The sequence below is a fragment of the Carettochelys insculpta genome, chromosome 2 (assembly GCF_033958435.1).
Source record: "Carettochelys insculpta isolate YL-2023 chromosome 2, ASM3395843v1, whole genome shotgun sequence".
NCBI classification, from domain to species: Eukaryota; Metazoa; Chordata; order Testudines; family Carettochelyidae; genus Carettochelys; species Carettochelys insculpta.
The window spans coordinates 67199649-67216424 of NC_134138.1; the positions used below are offsets into that span (position 1 = coordinate 67199649).

Genomic DNA, 16776 nt, shown 5'->3' on the forward strand with positions numbered 1-16776 from the left:
AGCCCCTTAAAGAGCCAACCAATAGGAGCACAGGACAATGGTCACAGGATGGAGATGCATTGTTTATGCCAAAGGAGATTGCAAAATTCACACAACAAAGTCCACACTACCCTTCTTTAGTAGCAGTAATTCCCAGTATTACTGCTAACCTCTTCAATCTAAGTATTTTTCCTCCCAAAATTTATCCTTGATCCAATAGGCTAAGTAAAGCTACAGCAGTCAACTGGGCACTTCCTTCCCTCCCCCATATGTATATTCTTACAAAACTATTGCCGACACCAACTCCCCACCAGAAAAATTAAACCCCGCGTATTTGAACAGGGGTCAGCAAACCTCAGCGGGGTGCCAAGGATGGCAAGCAAGCTGCTTTTCATCAGCAGGTGAAGCGAGAGTGCAGGCTCATCCCTCTTCCTCCATGCAAGTGGGAGCTTGCTCACAGCCTGGAGATTGACAAAAGACCAGCTAATGCCACCAACCATCACCTGAACAGTAAAGCTCTGCATCTTTATTAATTTATTGATTAAGGAAGCTGTTGTCCATAGGACTATTGGTGACTTTAAAAAGTGTCACCAGCAGTTGGATTAGAAGCTAAAATATCAAATTTCAGGTCTCTGTATCAGAAAGGTTTCTGACCCCTGATTTAGGAGATGCAACTGCTCATACAAAAGAGAGGCTGCTCAGTGTGGGTGGTTGCAGGGCACCTGCTAATTAGCTGGGTGGCATCAAACTCTCTCCTGGGTGGCCACCAAAGTGCTGAGCTTACAGGGAACACTGATGCAGACTTCATGCAAGTTAAGAGGGCAGCATTTGAGTTGCAGTGTGCAGTGCATAATTTGTATATTTTGGTACAGCTTCTTATTTCACAGGACTTTACACTGTTGTATTACACTTGAATTACATATGCAAATTAGTTTTAAAAACTGTGAAGACATCCTGGCATCAGGTGAGTAGCTCGTTATCTTATTGTGTAATGGAGGTACCAAAAGCAAGAAAGATTTACAGTTGAATTCAGTAATTCATGATGGATACCATGTTTGACATGTGGATCAAGCCTCCCGAGTTCACACTATGGCAAGCCTGAACAGCCTGGATCTACATCAGGGAACAAAGTTGATCCTGATATGTATCAGAGAGGTAGCCGTGTTAGTCTGTATCTTCGAGAATGACAAGAAGTCCTGTGGCACCTTATAGACTAACAGATACTTTGGAGCTTTTGTGGGCAAAGACCCACTTCATCAGATGCATGAGTCCTGATATGTTGATTGTAGTTATGCTAATGGCATAGCTGGAATTGCGTATCTGAGATTCACTTTGTTCCCTAGCGTAGACCAATCCTCAGAAGACTTTTTCTACAGTTAAATCTTCACTTAGAGATTGAACTGAAGTGCTATATAGTTTGACATTTCACAGCTCTGAAAAGTCCTTAAACTTGCACATCTCTCTTCTTAATAAAGCAATGATATCACAACCTATTTAAAGTTAGAAAGCTCATGATAGAAATAGCCAAGGAGACAATGTTTACAAAATCCACATCTCATGGAAAACATTTTACTGAAAAGATAATGGAGGCTGAAATTAGCAGAATTATGTCCCTTTCAGTCCTCTCTAAAGGTGCCAGATGTCCTCCACAAAAATACCGGACACAAGCAGCAGGGTGGTGGGGAAAGATGTTAAAAATGTATTTTCTTCATTACTTGCAAATCGGTTCATTAGATGCTTTATAAAATCAGTTAATTATATGGATAAACAACACTTTAGTCAGAAAATAATATTTCAACTGATTTACAAACATTGAAAACATATAGGTATTAATGAAATCAACTTTATCTGCATTTAACTGTTATTCAAACAAAATTACGTAACATGCAAAAAATTCCATCCAATTCAGCACTGTGAAATTATCCAATTCTTTACCTGTCTGCAATAGAAAAATATGTAAAATAAATATTGACTTTAAAAAACAGAAATTATGGATAACCAAAAAAAGCAGTCCCCTGGGCAGATGCAACAGCACAGCTGCCTGTTGGGCCCCTCCACCATGATGCTGCTACTGGGGGCCACCCTGCGAAGCAAGTGGAAGCTGTAGCCATTGGAAGAAGCCATAGAGTGTGTAGAGGGAGAAGAGCAAGCGAGCATCCAGCAGCACGGAGCATGGCCACTTCTGTGTGGGCCACATCAGGCTGCAGCCTGCGCACCGGGGCTACCAGGGTCTGCTTCCTGCCTATCACGTGCCAGCAGCTGGCTACTGCCGCCGCAGCATGGCAGGAAGGGAAGGGCGGCAGTGGGCTAGGACTGACGCAGCCAGATAAGGGATCCCCCAGTGCTGTGGCACTGGAAAGGCCCGGCCTGGGGGCTAGGGGATGCTGGCTCCCTCTGGCATGGCTGGAACAGAGGATGTGCTCCAACTGCACAAAGGCACCTCAGGTGCAGTCCGGTCCCAGAGTCAGACCCCAGGCTCTCAATAGCTTTTGGGCACTTGAATGTAAGGTTGCCAGATGTCCTCCACAAAAATACCAGGCATTTAAGTGTCTGGTATTCTTTGATTTTTTTTAACCGGACAGAGCCCAAATACTGGACTGTCCAGTTCAATACTGGACACCAGGCAACCCTAATCTTCTCTCATTTTATATTACTATAATTAGATTGTGTCAATTCTTCAGTGTTCATCATCATGCAGAGGACTTATAAAGGATTATTGCTTAAAGTGAGAAATTCACTTTGCTCTCGCCTGAAGACAGCAGCCTAGCCATATTGTTTTTATGTACAGATGTCCTATTAGAAATACTACTTACCCTGATCTACACAATAGATTCTATTCCACTTTAACAAGATGAATCTATAGCTGAAATTCTTTCTTGGTTTTTTTTGCTACATATGACATAAGTTGCATTTTGTGATCAGAGAAAGTTCAACATTTTAAATTGTTACTATTGCCTGATTTATTCATGTTTTTATTATTAAGTTTCCTTCGGGTTCTTGTGGTGATCCAGTTAAAGGCATTGTGGAAAAGTGCAAAACCACCCAGACTTACTAAAATAGCAGATAAATGTGTTATTTACAAGCACAGTGAATCACAAGTAAAATACTGCTACAAGAAAATGACATTAAAACTGGAGCCAACTTTCAGAATGTAGTGTGTTTAAAACACCTAAACAAGTTGATCAGTGTTAGCATATTGCTTATATGTGCGTGTTTGAAGAGGCACACATGATGCACAATCTCTTCACATTCTTACAAGTAATCAGAAGGTAGCTGAATAGTTATTTTTCCTATCAAGATTTAAGAACTGATACATTAGAATATAGAAAGGCAAGAAACTATGGATTTTGATGCATTTCATTTAGAATATATTAGTATTTCAGGGACACATCAGATGAAATAACCCTAACTTTTGGCACCATCTCTCTAAAGGGTCCCAGCAAGATTTCCTTGAAAAAATAACAATGATTACTGTCCTCCAGCTCTTTGGAAAAATAGAATTTTAATGCTTTTTTTTTTTTCAAGTGCAGTTAAGATTCAGAAACTTCAACAGATATTTACCAGAAAAGAACATTACACCCAATGCAATTAGTAGTGTTACCAAATATTCTGGGCTGGTTTGTGCTACCTTCACTCCACTTTGTGTAGTACTTTATTCCTCAATCTAGTGGAAATTGAAAGGAGGACTTCAGAAGTAAGGTATGTATAAAAAGAGTAAGGATGGTAATCTAGTCCTAACTGAGCAACTTCTCAGATCCTTAAAGTATCTACTGATTCTTAAATGTGGAATTAAATTTTAGAGTAAGTGCTGTACATTAATAAACTTGTATTTCAAAAAGGTGATATTAAAAAGAAAACATTTATCTTCTTTAAACAATGATGTACAAAAAAAGACAATTGCATAGTTACAATTCAAGCACAAAAAGTCACTGTAAATAGTTACAAAGGCATTTATAAATGTGCTAAGTTTGCTGCTGCTGAAAGACAGCCAAATCCTGGATAGGTATTAATGTAAACCTGAAGGAAAAAAAACAAACAGTCACTGTGTTTACTTAAAAACAGATTAATGTAAAGGAACAGCTCTTAAAGATCTTAATTTTAAAAATATTTTTATGCAGCAGGAAAAGTTTAAATTCCAAAGAAAGCCATCTGAAATGCCCAATTTTCTTATATACAGCAGAAAAAATTTGTTCATCGGTTTCAACCCTACATATAAAATGAGGCACTAGATACATATAGTCTGGACTACACTCACACTCATGTTTCAGTCCATCTTCCCACTTGTATTTGTGCAGCATGTTGGCTCCTAGTGAAACAAGTCTTCCGAAGGTGGTGCATAAGAAAACCCAACAAATGCATCATCTGCTTCAAGCACACTGGCATTTACAATGTTATAATCGGAGGAAATGCAAACTGAATAAGGAACCATTTCTTCTGTGAAAACGGCATCAAAATTCCTTATGTCATCTGGACCAACCTAGGAATGACACACACAAACCATCATTAGTCATATTAATGTAGCATTTGTATTTTTAAACATCTTGGTCTATAAAATATTTTCATTTCAATTAAATTCAAGGTTATCTGCACTATGATGTTCTCCCTTTCTCAAGGACAGCAGTTAAATAAGTCTCATCATTCTGTATGTGCAAACAGCTGCTGAAGGACAGAGTGCTGCTTCTTTGGAGCTGGTGAAAGAGAGAGACAACCAAAATACCAAAGCGTCCTTTTTCTTCTTGTTTTCCTCCTCCTTAGTCATGCATTCACCTTCTCTCCCCACCCCACCTTTTTTTTTTTTTTTTTTTAAATAAAGTTCACCCCCCATCCTCCACTAACTACCTCCTGTTTTCCCCCACATTACACAGGTTTCTAACGTACTAGTATTTTCCTAGCAGAATTTGAGCTCACCTATGTTTCAAAAGATAATTCTCCTGGAATCAGCTTAGTGACTGACACTGATTCTACTAGTGACAATTCTGCCAGCAGTCTGATATCCTGCCATGCAGAAGCAGCAACTGTTGTATGACAATAACTAGAAAAAAATGGTACCTCATGCACACCTTAGAGCAGCCTCAAATTTAAAGAATGAGGCTCAGGCTATGTCTATATTAGACATAGTCAACTTGCTGATACACAATTTTAGCTATGCAAATTATGTAGCTAAAATCAACTAATCAGCTGTTGAATGCTAGGGCTGTCCTCACGGAAGAATGTCGAAGGGAAGGTCACTGATTCCCAGAAAGTGCTGTTTTGCACATGCGCAAAACAAAACCAGTAGTGCAGAAATGGGCTCAGAGGAGTGCCACCCTCAATGCCTAAGTGCATACAATGCATCAGACCTACTGGGCAGGAGCTACTCAGCTGAAGTCGTAAGGTGAAAGAAAGACCTCCCTCTCCCGCTAGCCAGGAATGGAGAGTGACAAAATGGGGAGGGAGGAGGAGGAGGAATGTCTCAAAGATATGTAAAGCATGTCACAGTGCAGTATTCTCACCCTGTGTCACAACATGCAAGTCATGAAAGAACAACAACTTTATCACATTCTGATGCAACATTATGACAAAAAACAATGCAGTTTCAGGATGGCATGCTCCTGATTTCAGTCAGTAATAACAATCATAATAATAATATTAAAAAAGTCTCTCTAGCGCTTCTAAGGCCAGATCTACGCTCGGGAGGAAAAAATCAATTTAAGACACACAACTTCAGATACATGAATTGCATAGCTGGAGTCAATGTATCCTAAGTCAGTTTTTCCTTCTGTTCCACAGTGGGAGGTCAACAGGAGAAATTCTCCCACCAACTTCCCTTACTTCTTGTGACTGTGAGGAGTACCAGGATCAACAGTGGAGCCCCGATGATTTGATGTAATGTGGCCCTACTAGACACACTAAATCGAACCCTGGACACTGACTGCCACCGTGTTGATCTTCTGGTAAGTGTAGATGTACTCTAATTTCAGTACCACTGCTTTACATAGTTTAGAAATGGTGACCAACACTTTTTGAAAGGGGCTGGACTTGCCATTCTCTGCAACATTTACACAGAGAATTAAGAGATTTGGGAGAGCGAATCTAAAATGACCTATTGCACCTACCACATTAGGATTAAATGGTGGTGGAATCTTCTTTTGGAGAAGATCAGTCCAGCTGAGAGATTCAAAGAAAGGATGCCTCTGAATTTCCAGCTGCAACAGAGAACAAAGATAAATGTTATTTCCATGATATACCCTACAGCATTGGAATACAATGTTGTTTCAGAGATCCTCCCAGCATGCTAGAGTGAAAGTGTTTCTTGGTTTTGGGCCTCCCCCGCCCAATACAGAAAGGACGTGGACAGAATCCAGCATAGGACAATGAAAATGATAAGGGCCAGGATACCTGCCTTATGAGCAGAGACAGAGGAAACTGGGCTTATTTAGCCTGCAAAAAGGATGCAGCCAGGCAGTGGCGGAACAAGAAATAATGGTCTCAAGTTGCAAGGGGAGAGGTCTAGGTTGGATATTAGGAAACACTACTTCACTAGGAGGGTGGAGAAGCATTGGAATGAGTTGCCTACGGAAATGGTGGAATCTCCATCCTTAGAGGTTTTTAAAGGTCAGGCTTGACAAAGCCTAGGCTGGGATGATTTAGTTGGGGTTGGTCCTACTTTTGAGTAGGGGATTGGACTTGATGACCTCCTAAGGTCTAGTCTAAGACTAATCTTGATTCTAAGATTTGGTGTAGTAACAAGGCATCAGTAAAAGAAAAACCAACAACAAACCCCCCCCCCAAAACTTAAAGCCCATTATTTGATCCATTTGTTTTGCAATTATAAGTAAGAGATATGCCTGGAGAGGTTAAAATTTGATGGGGAAACATTTCTGAAAAGGCAGACTAACATTTTATTTTGTGCTTAAATTGATGTTTCAAGGAAAACCAGAAGGTTTCCAAAAGGTTTTACAAGAAGTATTTACATTCATGTTTCTGCTCTTAGCTAACACGATTTGGTAACATGAGTACTGTTCCAGATGGGATGCCTCCAGGAACTCCACAGCAGGTTTTCTGTTTGTCTCTAGTGAACAGTTACGCCCTCCCAAACACTAAATTGCCTTTCATTTACTGGGTGCTGCAAAAATGTAATGGTACCGTAACAATCTAACAGAACTTTTAAGTTTGCATAACAAAATTATGCCTAAACACATCAAAAGCAGGTAAAAACAGCAGGTCACTTTATATCCTGCCTGCACAATTCTGTGACCACTTCTCTACACATCTTTACACGAACCCAAGGAACGATGTCAAAATATTCTTTCACAGAAGTTTGCCAAGCCCTAGCCATTGTTTTCAAAGCCATTCTAGAAGCCTGAAAAAATATTTGTTTCCTTTTTTCCTATTTGACAAATAGCATTTTTCTAACAGTTGAAGCTTAATTCACCAAAGCGTACTTATTTTTGTGTTGGTAACTTCCATTTTGGAGTACTAGCATCTTCAATTATATCAGCACAGCCCAGGGAACATAATTGTTAGAAAACAGGTGTTCTTTGAGCAGTCAAGCTCAAAAATTGTAAGACCTACATACATTATAAATATATCCTTCCCTTGCCCTTCAGGTTTTTGGTGATGAGGATATTTTGTTATAAAGTCGACATTTAGCATTCAAAGGACTTTCTCTACCTGTTTCTTTCAAAAAATGTTGTCAAACTGCATTGTGAGCTTAAATGTGCCTTTCATAAATTAGTGCCTGATTAATTTACAGACAGAAAATTACATACAAAGTCTTCTCTTGCTCCAAGTCTGTTTTGCCTGTCTTTCTCCAGGAGTTCTTCCAGAATAGACCAGGCTGTAAGACTGACTCCTGGGCGCACATATAGAGGTTTGTGCAGAATATTTTCATACATCTCAGCAACATCCCGGCAGTAAAACGGAGGCTGAACAAAAACAAGATACGGCTTTGAAAGAGTACTGTTCAATAAAAACATTTTTGAGATGTGAGAGTAAACTGCTCCATCAGAAATGCCAATGACCACCACTGAAAACCCAGTGACAGTCTGATCTTGGATAGAGAAGATAGAAATTTCATTTTTTAACCAAAATCTCCACCCGCCACTCCAAGCATCACTTCATGAATGGACCAATTGCTTTATCCTCATATAATGCAAGCAGTGACATCAGGATAGCCTTTCTTCTTTTTACGCCTTCCTGCATATCCTGTTCTCTACCAAGGTACTCTCAATATTCAGTGGTGGCTGTAGAAACTATCCATATTTAAAAATCCTATTGAGTGTGAGCAAGAGTATGAGTGGCTGAGCAAAATTCTTCATGTCCTCCCAGGAAAAGGAAGGTAGGCATATACAATTTATGAAACAATTCCTCTAGGCCTGCTGATGGGGGAGGGGAAGCAGCAAAAAGGGCAGTTACACCACAGCCTGGCAATTTAAAAGTGTTGGGTCTCAGCCACCACTGTGGCAGATTATGGTGCTCTGGTCCCTTTAAATCACTGCTGATGCACCACATTTCATGCTCCAGATGGCACTAAGCCTCCACCCCTTCAGCGATGCCCCTTCCAGGAATGCAGATCCATGCCCCCACAGCCCATGGGCCTGGTGAGGTTGTTTGCTTCCCCCCGCACCGCCACTTTTAGGTAGGTTACAAAACCACCCTAGCTGAAATGGCAGGCAGATTTTTTTTAAACTGTAAGTAGTAACCTGGGGAAGATTGGAAATTTTAGGGTTAAAATACTTGGCGAACATCTTTGGTGCCACTTTTGGCTGGTAGTACTTTACTTTTATTGGGCAGTATCACTTCTGTTTCAATGGACTCCTGCTTTTTTTTTTTTTCCCCCTTGGGTTCTGTCCTACTTGTCTCTACTGTATGAGAGTTACTAATATCCAAGTTTGGAGAGCAGAATTTTAGACATCAAAAAGAAAAACAAAATTCAGAAGACAAAACCAGATGGTTAGTTAAAAAGTTACAAACAAGTTATTCACCAGTTAAAGTGTGCTTTAACCATTTAAAAAAGTTATAGATCACTGGCTACGTGTGTACTATAAAGAGTTCAAAAGGAAAAGAATAAAATACTTACCAGCCCATAAAGCATTTCATATAGAACTGCACCAAGGCACCACCAGTCTACTGTGTTGTCATAGGGCTGTTTTCTGATCACTTCTGGGGCAAGGTACTAAAGATAAAAAAGAGCTAGGCTGGTTATATTTACATCTAGCCTTTATTTAAGCAAGTATTTTACAGTATCTCTTTAGGAAAGTTAGTGCATAAATAACTTAAGATTTCTTTTGTCCTTACACTCGGGGCATCTCTCAATTATCCAGCTGAGTGCTTAAATGGACTTCTGTTGTTTCACAGCACAGGTTAAGCTTCGCACCCACTGAATTTGCCAAATTATTGTGCCATCTCTAATGGACAATTCTTTCAAGTTCCAGGGAAAGGTCACAGCACTGTGCTTCAAAGACAATTAACCAGCAGCTCTGGTCTGCTAAGCAGCAGCTTCCCTCTGCCAATGGTATCTTTCTCAAAGGCAAGTTGCTCATTAACCAGTCCTGTTGCCCCCTTGGGCTTGAATACTATTTAAAAAGTGAGAAATAAGTGGAAGCAGTTCACTCTGCTTCAAATCAGGAAAATGTCTCTTACTCCTCTACACTGTAAGAGCATAATCCCATTATATTATCTATACTGAAGTTTCAATGAGGCTACAGACAAATAAATCCTCAACTGTGAAATTGTTCAGAGGTTTTTGGCCCCCCCACCCCCCGAGCTGGGGGGACAGATTTGAAGGACACATTCCATATCATTGGCTTATACCATCCTTTTACATCAATTACTGGATGCCAACATGACACTAACAGGTTCCTAGGTGCCTCACAAAAAGTTTATCCAGGATTTGGGCACATATATGGTTCCCACCACCATAATTTTTAATTAGATACATTTGGTACAGAGTCTCCTAGGCCCACTAGACTATTCCGCACAGATACCCAGTTATTAAGAATTTTGATGTTATGGCCAGATCATTATTGTTCTCACAGCGCTGACCTACAATGCTTTGGTTCCTTCAGTCCTTGCCTTGAGCAGACATTGAGACTCTGCTTTAAAGTCAGTTAGGTTTCTGTGATATGGACAAACCTGGGGACTGTGGAGAGAACATACAGATGCAGGTACCAAATATTAAGCTACATCCTTGAACTTTTAACAGTTCATGAACTATGGGAATGTAAGCCCCAGAGTAAACAGACTATTACACAATGCACAACGGTCAAGCTCAGTAAAAGGTTTTTATAAACTGGGACCTCAGGCCACAGTGCTGCAATCCTCTTGGATGAATCTAATACGAATGAAAACATACGTGCCAAAAAACTTGCTCATAGCACAAGATGAATTTTTTTCTTTGTAATTTGTTTCTGAGATGGTTAAATATTTAACCATAGAAGATCCCTATATTTTAGCATTTACATTTTCCAATGAAGTTCAGCAGACTCTTGTTTCTCTTCAGGTTTAATTCTGTTTATGGAATCCTAGATTATAACCTCACATAAAATTGTGGTCATGGGAGTTTTCATTGACTGCAACTTCTTCATTTATACAGTCCTTGTCAACTAAAAATCCCTATCCTAGTTCATGCAAGATTCTCTATCCAACAACTTCAAAAACCACAAACATCCCTGATGCCCTGTCAAATAAATGAAACTCCTTCTCACCCAAGTTGTTGTGGCAATTTGCTTGTACTGGCTAAAACTCAAGAAAGTTTGCTTACTTCTGGTGTCCCACAGAAGGTTGCAGTCGTGTCTGAGATAGCAATCCCTTCTTTACAGAGTCCAAAATCTGTTAAGACAACATGTCCCTACAGAGAGAAAAAAAGCCAAACAACAAAAACAGATCTTACTGAAAATATAATATTATATATTGTGTTATAATATTTTGCATTTACACAAATTTTAAGAGAGTTCTGGTCATCAGATAGGATATGCTTACCAGTGAGTCTAAGAGAATGTTCTCGGGTTTCAAATCCCTATTATAAAAAAAAAAAAAAAAGTTTTATATTAATCCTCTTATAAGTGTAATAAAAACGAAGAGTTACAGTTTTATACTAATAGTCACTTATTTTTACACAAGCTTAAATTGTGTCAGGCCTCTATTTTTAAAAACAAAAAAAACTATAAGCTGAAATTATAATTATAAATCTACATGTGTAAATAGGTTGAATGAAAACCGCAAATGCAGCTTTTCTTGATTGGCTACATTTCTCTTTATGCAAAATAAAAATTAATTTTAGGAAATGGTTACCTGTATACAATATTTATGGAGTGCAAGTAGCCCAATGCACTGGCTATTTCAGCAGCATAAAATCTGGCTCTGTGTTCTGGAAAGGAGCGTTCCCTTTGTAAATGAAAGAACAACTGCAAATATACAAAGATGCAAATGATAAGATGAATTAGTCTAAAACATTAAAGTTACAAGGTATAAATCCTTTGCAGGAATATACAGGTCACTTGGTTAGCTTTTTCATGACAAGCTGTCAAAATTGTGAAACAAATTACATTTTTTTCCTTGTACACAACCATTTATATTCCTCCTTTAAGCCACTTCACATTCTCACTTGTGTAGTCCCAAGAGTATAATACCTTAATAGATAGTAGTACAGTGATGTTTCTGAGAAAGCCTTGTTCAGCCAGTATAAATTACTACAATGGGAAGTATCCTTGGTCAGATCCCTAGCCTCTGATTTTGGAAGACAATAGCAACTTGACAAATCAGTATAAGTAGCTGCATAACCGTATAATGAAGTTACACTCTATTCTGAAACCACTTGAAGAAGATTTATATTATGAGGATACATTCTTCAATGCTAGAAGTTACTTGGTAGAGGTGGACCCCACAGGCCCAGAAGCTTCAACTGATGTCTGCATGAATGCAGGAATCTAGTCACATCTTGTAGGGTTGGAAACTACACTGCCATGTACAGAACTGAAAGGTTTAGAAAGAAAATATTTCTGTTGCCAAGTCCTCTGTTTGAAATGAATAAGCAGCAAGCAAGATTATAAACATTTCAACTTGACTTGAAGATGGAAAAGTTTTGTATTTATTTCTATTAGTTTTGGTGGTAGGTTTGCATATTACTTAATAAACTTAAAGTTGCTGGACAGAGTTCAGAATGCAGCACTGTCTGGCCACGGCCGGCGGTAGGATGGGGGGAACAGGAGGCAATGGTTGTGGTTTAAAGCAAGCCATAGCTTTATTTAAATACCTGGCAGTATCCAGCAACAAGTTGTACAATGCAGGTTGCTTTCCTGTCCCTTGATCATTTCCAAATAATCCCCAACCAGGTCCCACGTGCTCCTGAGGCCGTCACCCTCTCCTCACGTGAGGGCAAAGGAGGCTATAAAAGGAGAGCACAGTAAGCTCCCCATGTAGAAGGCATGGCAGTGCCAAGCCCCTCTAACTCAGCTCCATTAAGGGATGTTTCCATTAAAGCATCTCCCAATCCATTCTATGTCAGAAACTACAGCCCTTCAATACTGAATAGCTGCACTGGACAGGTGCCACAAGTTTTGCATAGTAAGTTATGACATTATAACCTAACTACCGTCTGCATTCCATCCCACCTGGTCCCAGGTCCACTGTGGGGAAGGTAGAAAAAATATCATCCTACCCTGGCTATTCTGGTGTAGAGAAAAAAATTCCTCCAAAGTCCCCCCTGCCCCAAAGAGAAAGGGAATCATGTCCTCCGCAAATCAAAGGGGAACCCAATTCTTTTGCCAGGTTCATGGGTGGGTGGGTGCTGCCAGCCCAGTCCTAGTGAAAAAAGTCCTTTACAAGAATGCACAGGGTGTAACTCCCTCCCCTGCAGTTCCAGTCAAGCAGGAAAAGCAGTGCAGTGACCTTCTCCTGGCCTAGGCCAACTGCTTCCTGCTTTTCCTGTCCATCTCTGTCAACTTTTCCCTTTCTTCCTACCTGTTGTAAGTGGGCTCTTAAAGGGGCAGCACCTCTTCTTCCAGCTAGCCATACAAAGCCCATAACAGCAGCATCCAAGGCCTGGGTGAGCAATGGGGACGGGGACATGAAAAGAACTCCTTGAAGTATCGACTCAGGATCCTGCCACCAGTCCAATGATAGTAGGTTACAGCTCAGTACTGCGACCACTCAGGCTACGTCTAGATTGCTGAGCACTGTCAACAAAAGATACCAAATTGTGCAGCACATTTGCTTATCTTTTGCAGACAGTTCTGTCAGGAGAGGTTTTTCCAACAACTGGCCCATCCACATGGGGCCAAACGTTGGATAAACCTCCTCTGTTGAGACATCCCTTCTTCCTCGTGAAACGAGGTGTACAGAGATATCAACAGAACACTTCCTACTGGCAGATCTCTTCCGGCAGAGCTGCAGTCTCAACACGTGCTCGGTCGACAACTTCTGCGGACAGAAGCCTGCGGTCTAAACATCGCCTCGGCGTAGGGGATGCCTGCTAGGAAAGTAAACCAAGGACAGCCATATTTGCAGAGGCCTCGGATGAAGCTGGGTGTATGTCTGACCACATACATGCCCACAGCCACGTGGCCCCACTGTTGCAGACACCTGTGGGCCTTGGTGAGCACATGGTCTTTTGCGTGGGGAGATTAAGTCGGTCACACCCAGAAAACATGCTTCAGGAAGGAAAACCCTGGTTTGTGGCACGGCTGGGGTAGATGCTGAGAGCGCATTAAACAATGTGTTCATCTGCTCCTCCATCTCCTCCTCCTTGACGCCCACCTTTCATGCTACCCTACAGAGCAGCATCTGTTGCACCATGAATATGTCTGGTGGGCTAGGCCCCTCCAGAGCTGTCTCATGTCAAAAGGAGGAGGAGGATTGGCCTGCTGGAGGAGGTCTGAGTATTTCCTCACCCACCGGGCAGGGCAGCCTTGGAGTGAGCACTAGCTCCTCACTCATGACTGCTACTGAGTCATCCTGCACTGAACGCAGTGCCAAAGATGCTGACTTCCACCTGCCCAATGTGATAACCAAGGGTTGGTGACAGTTGAACAACGGCATGACAGGAAACCCCACGTTGTTCCAGTGAGACCATCAGCTTGGACACTGGCCCTGCTGCCAGGCTGACACCATAGCTGGAGACACATCTTCCAGAGCCCAGTCCCACTGATGTCTGGGCAAGGAAGGTGCTGACCTGTCCTCTGACCAAGGGAAGTCATTGCCCTCCGGTGATCATGGTGGGGTCTGGCTGCTAACCATTACAGCCAATGACCACTGTTGGCAGCGTTACGACCAGTGCCAGGAAGAAGCAGAGTGGTGTTGTACTGGGGAGAGTCTCTGAGGTCTCAGTGCTGCAACTGATGACAGGCCAAGGACTGGGGCGATGGCTCACCAAGGCATAGACTTCAGCATGGAGGAGAGATCAGGAGCACAGCACCTATGAATGGTAGTGACAGGCCAGAGACCTGGACCAACATGTAGACCAAGAACACGGAGAGCTAAGACTCTCTTGGCTCCAAGAGACACGTGGCGCTTAACGTGGGAGGTCTTGCTGGCAGACTTGCCCTTGTGGGGAGCCTTAGCCAGTCCCACTAACAAACGTGGCATCAGCAGTGGTGGGAGCTCTCTTGGCCGTGCAGGTGCTGAAAGGGCATTGACTGCACCATTGGTTTGGACCTTATACTGCTCCCCCAGAGTCAGTAGCAGGACCTTCTTTTGGAGGAAGGGGAAGAATTCCCAGGGCAGAGTCCTTGTGCAGATAAAAAGTGGGTGTAAGGCCTGACAAGTGACATCTGCCCAGAGCACTTTCATCAGGATTCTTCGGTGCGGTCTTCTTTGGCATCAGTGATGGGGATCAGTGTCAGGAGGAGCCCAATGCAGGGGTTGCACTACATAAAGACAAAATGCTGGGTACTGTTTCAGGCCAAGCTGGATCCAAAGCCGAGCACAGGGCAGCCTGCATCATGAGGGCCCTGAGTCATGTTTAATGTTGTGTGCGATTCCAAAGATAAAAGTTCTCACCTCCTCATGAGGGATTCCCCAAGGCAGTGCCATTGTGTGGGTCACTAAGGCTGTCTACACGGCCAACTTATCTCCAAACAGCAGCAGCTATTTCAAAATAACTTTGGCAGCATCTAAATGATGCACACACTATTTCAAAATAAATTGGAAATTGCGGGTGTGTTATTTTGATTCTGGTAAACAATTTCCTGAGGAATAACGCCTATTTTGAAATAGGCCACAATGGGCTCCAATGGCACTATTCTGAAACAGTGATATGGACCTGGAAATGCTATTTCAAAATAGCTGGGTGCTATTTCAAAATGCATTTTGTGTTTGGTTTTGTTATTTCAAAATAAGATATTTCCAAATTTATCTTATTTCGGAAATAGGGCTGTCAGGTAGACATAGCCTAAGAGACCTGTTACATGTGGCAAGACTTAAAACCCAGAAAGAAGGGCATGAACTACCTGGGATAAAGTCCCTGCTGAAACCCTAACTAGCTGAACGCTTACAGAACTGTTTACATCTAGAAGCTTAAGGCTGAGACAAGAAAAGGAATCTATGGCCACTTGTGAGGCAAGCGACAGGCATTAAGATTTACCACCATGGGGAGCAAGAAGGAACAGTGTGTAGGGCTGGTGGCACCTGCTACACTGCGACATGAGTGCAGCACTCCAGAGGGTGCCACAGCTAACCTCAAACAAACCGCTAAGGCAAACATCCCGGATGACCAATGTGCATGGTGCACACACCCCTATTATGGGATCAACATGAGCAAGCACTTGGAGCAGATTTGACGAAGTAAGCAAGCTATTTCTGTGCTTGCTTCAGTCAATTTAATATGGCCAAGAGCAGCATTTTTCTTCTGCACAGTAAGATTTTAAAGCTGTATTCAGTCAGTTCAGTCAACTTTTGAAAGAATAACCAAAGTTCTGTTTAGAGTTATGAACAACTTGGCATGACAGACAACCTCCATTCCTGACATGTTCTTAACTCTGACTTTCTACTGTCTGTAAGGTACACAAGTAGCTTAAATTTGTCCCTCAAATGTGCATTGGTTTGCATTTGTCAGCATGAAATTCAGTTTGCCATCATGTTGCCTGCTCACTGAGCTTGTCTGGGTCTCTCTGATCATGACTAACTGAAATAACTGTGTCTCATCTACAAGTTTTACAACCTCAGTCCCCACCACCTTTCAAGTTAATACGTTGATCTAGAACAGAACCTTCAAAGTACTCCACTGTTACCTTTTTGACACAATGAAAGACTTTTCTCCTAATCCTCTGGTCAGATTATGCTATTATGATTTTCCACTTGTTCTGAATTTCTCTTTTTAACTTATAATTTCAACCAAATGTCCAGGTAAAGATGTTAAGCTATAAATCCCCATATTATTCCTAGAGCCTTTTAAAAATAGATGATATTTGCAACCTTGCAATCCTCTGGAGCAGTAGCTGTTGTTACAGAGATACTCACTTTAATTAGCAGCTCAATCTATTCATACTTGAGCTGCACTAGAACTCTTGGGTGTACGTTATCTGGGCCTAATGACTTACTGCTTGTTAAATAATGAATTTACTCCTGCCTGTATCTTATTAAAAATGTAGAGATTTCATCCAGCTCTTTCCAAAGTTCTTTCCCAAGTTACTTATGGCCTCCTCAGTGTCAATGTCAATGCTCAGAGCAAACACTGCTGCAGATAACAGGGCTAAGTTAACAAGAATTAAAATATGACATTTGACGCTATGGTGTATGACCAGAAGCACAGTAACTCTGAAGAAGTCAATTCAAATGTCTACTTCTGCTCCTCCCTCCCCTGCAAAAAATTCAAACACC

At 41.5% G+C, this 16776-nt stretch overlaps 1 protein-coding gene and 1 long non-coding RNA gene across 11 annotated transcripts in view; one reads left to right on the top strand and one right to left on the bottom strand.

Moving 5' to 3' along the window:
• LOC142009296 (uncharacterized) overlaps positions 1-7908 on the top strand; it is a 47901-nt gene extending 39993 nt beyond the window's left edge. Inside the window, exons 8-9 of the long non-coding RNA XR_012644414.1 lie at positions 5749-5912; positions 7776-7908. This is a non-coding gene — a long non-coding RNA (uncharacterized LOC142009296). The remainder of the gene's footprint in view (positions 1-5748; positions 5913-7775) is intronic.
• Positions 640-16776, bottom strand: part of SGK3 (serum/glucocorticoid regulated kinase family member 3) — a 78921-nt gene continuing 62784 nt past the window's right edge. For 7 of the 10 annotated variants that reach the window (XM_074987115.1, XM_074987117.1, XM_074987118.1 and 4 more), the window contains 7 exons: positions 11254-11366; positions 10942-10978; positions 10724-10810; positions 9041-9136; positions 7731-7886; positions 6075-6164; positions 641-4456 (listed from right to left, as the gene is read on the bottom strand). In XM_074987115.1, the coding sequence (XP_074843216.1) occupies positions 4286-4456; positions 6075-6164; positions 7731-7886; positions 9041-9136; positions 10724-10810; positions 10942-10978; positions 11254-11366 (750 nt within the window). In that variant the 3' untranslated portion in view covers positions 641-4285. Of the gene's footprint in view, positions 4457-6074; positions 6165-7726; positions 7887-9040; positions 9137-10723; positions 10811-10941; positions 10979-11253; positions 11367-16776 lie in introns of all 10 variants that reach the window. The other 3 variants (XR_012644411.1, XM_074987120.1, XR_012644412.1) reach the window with 3 other exon arrangements.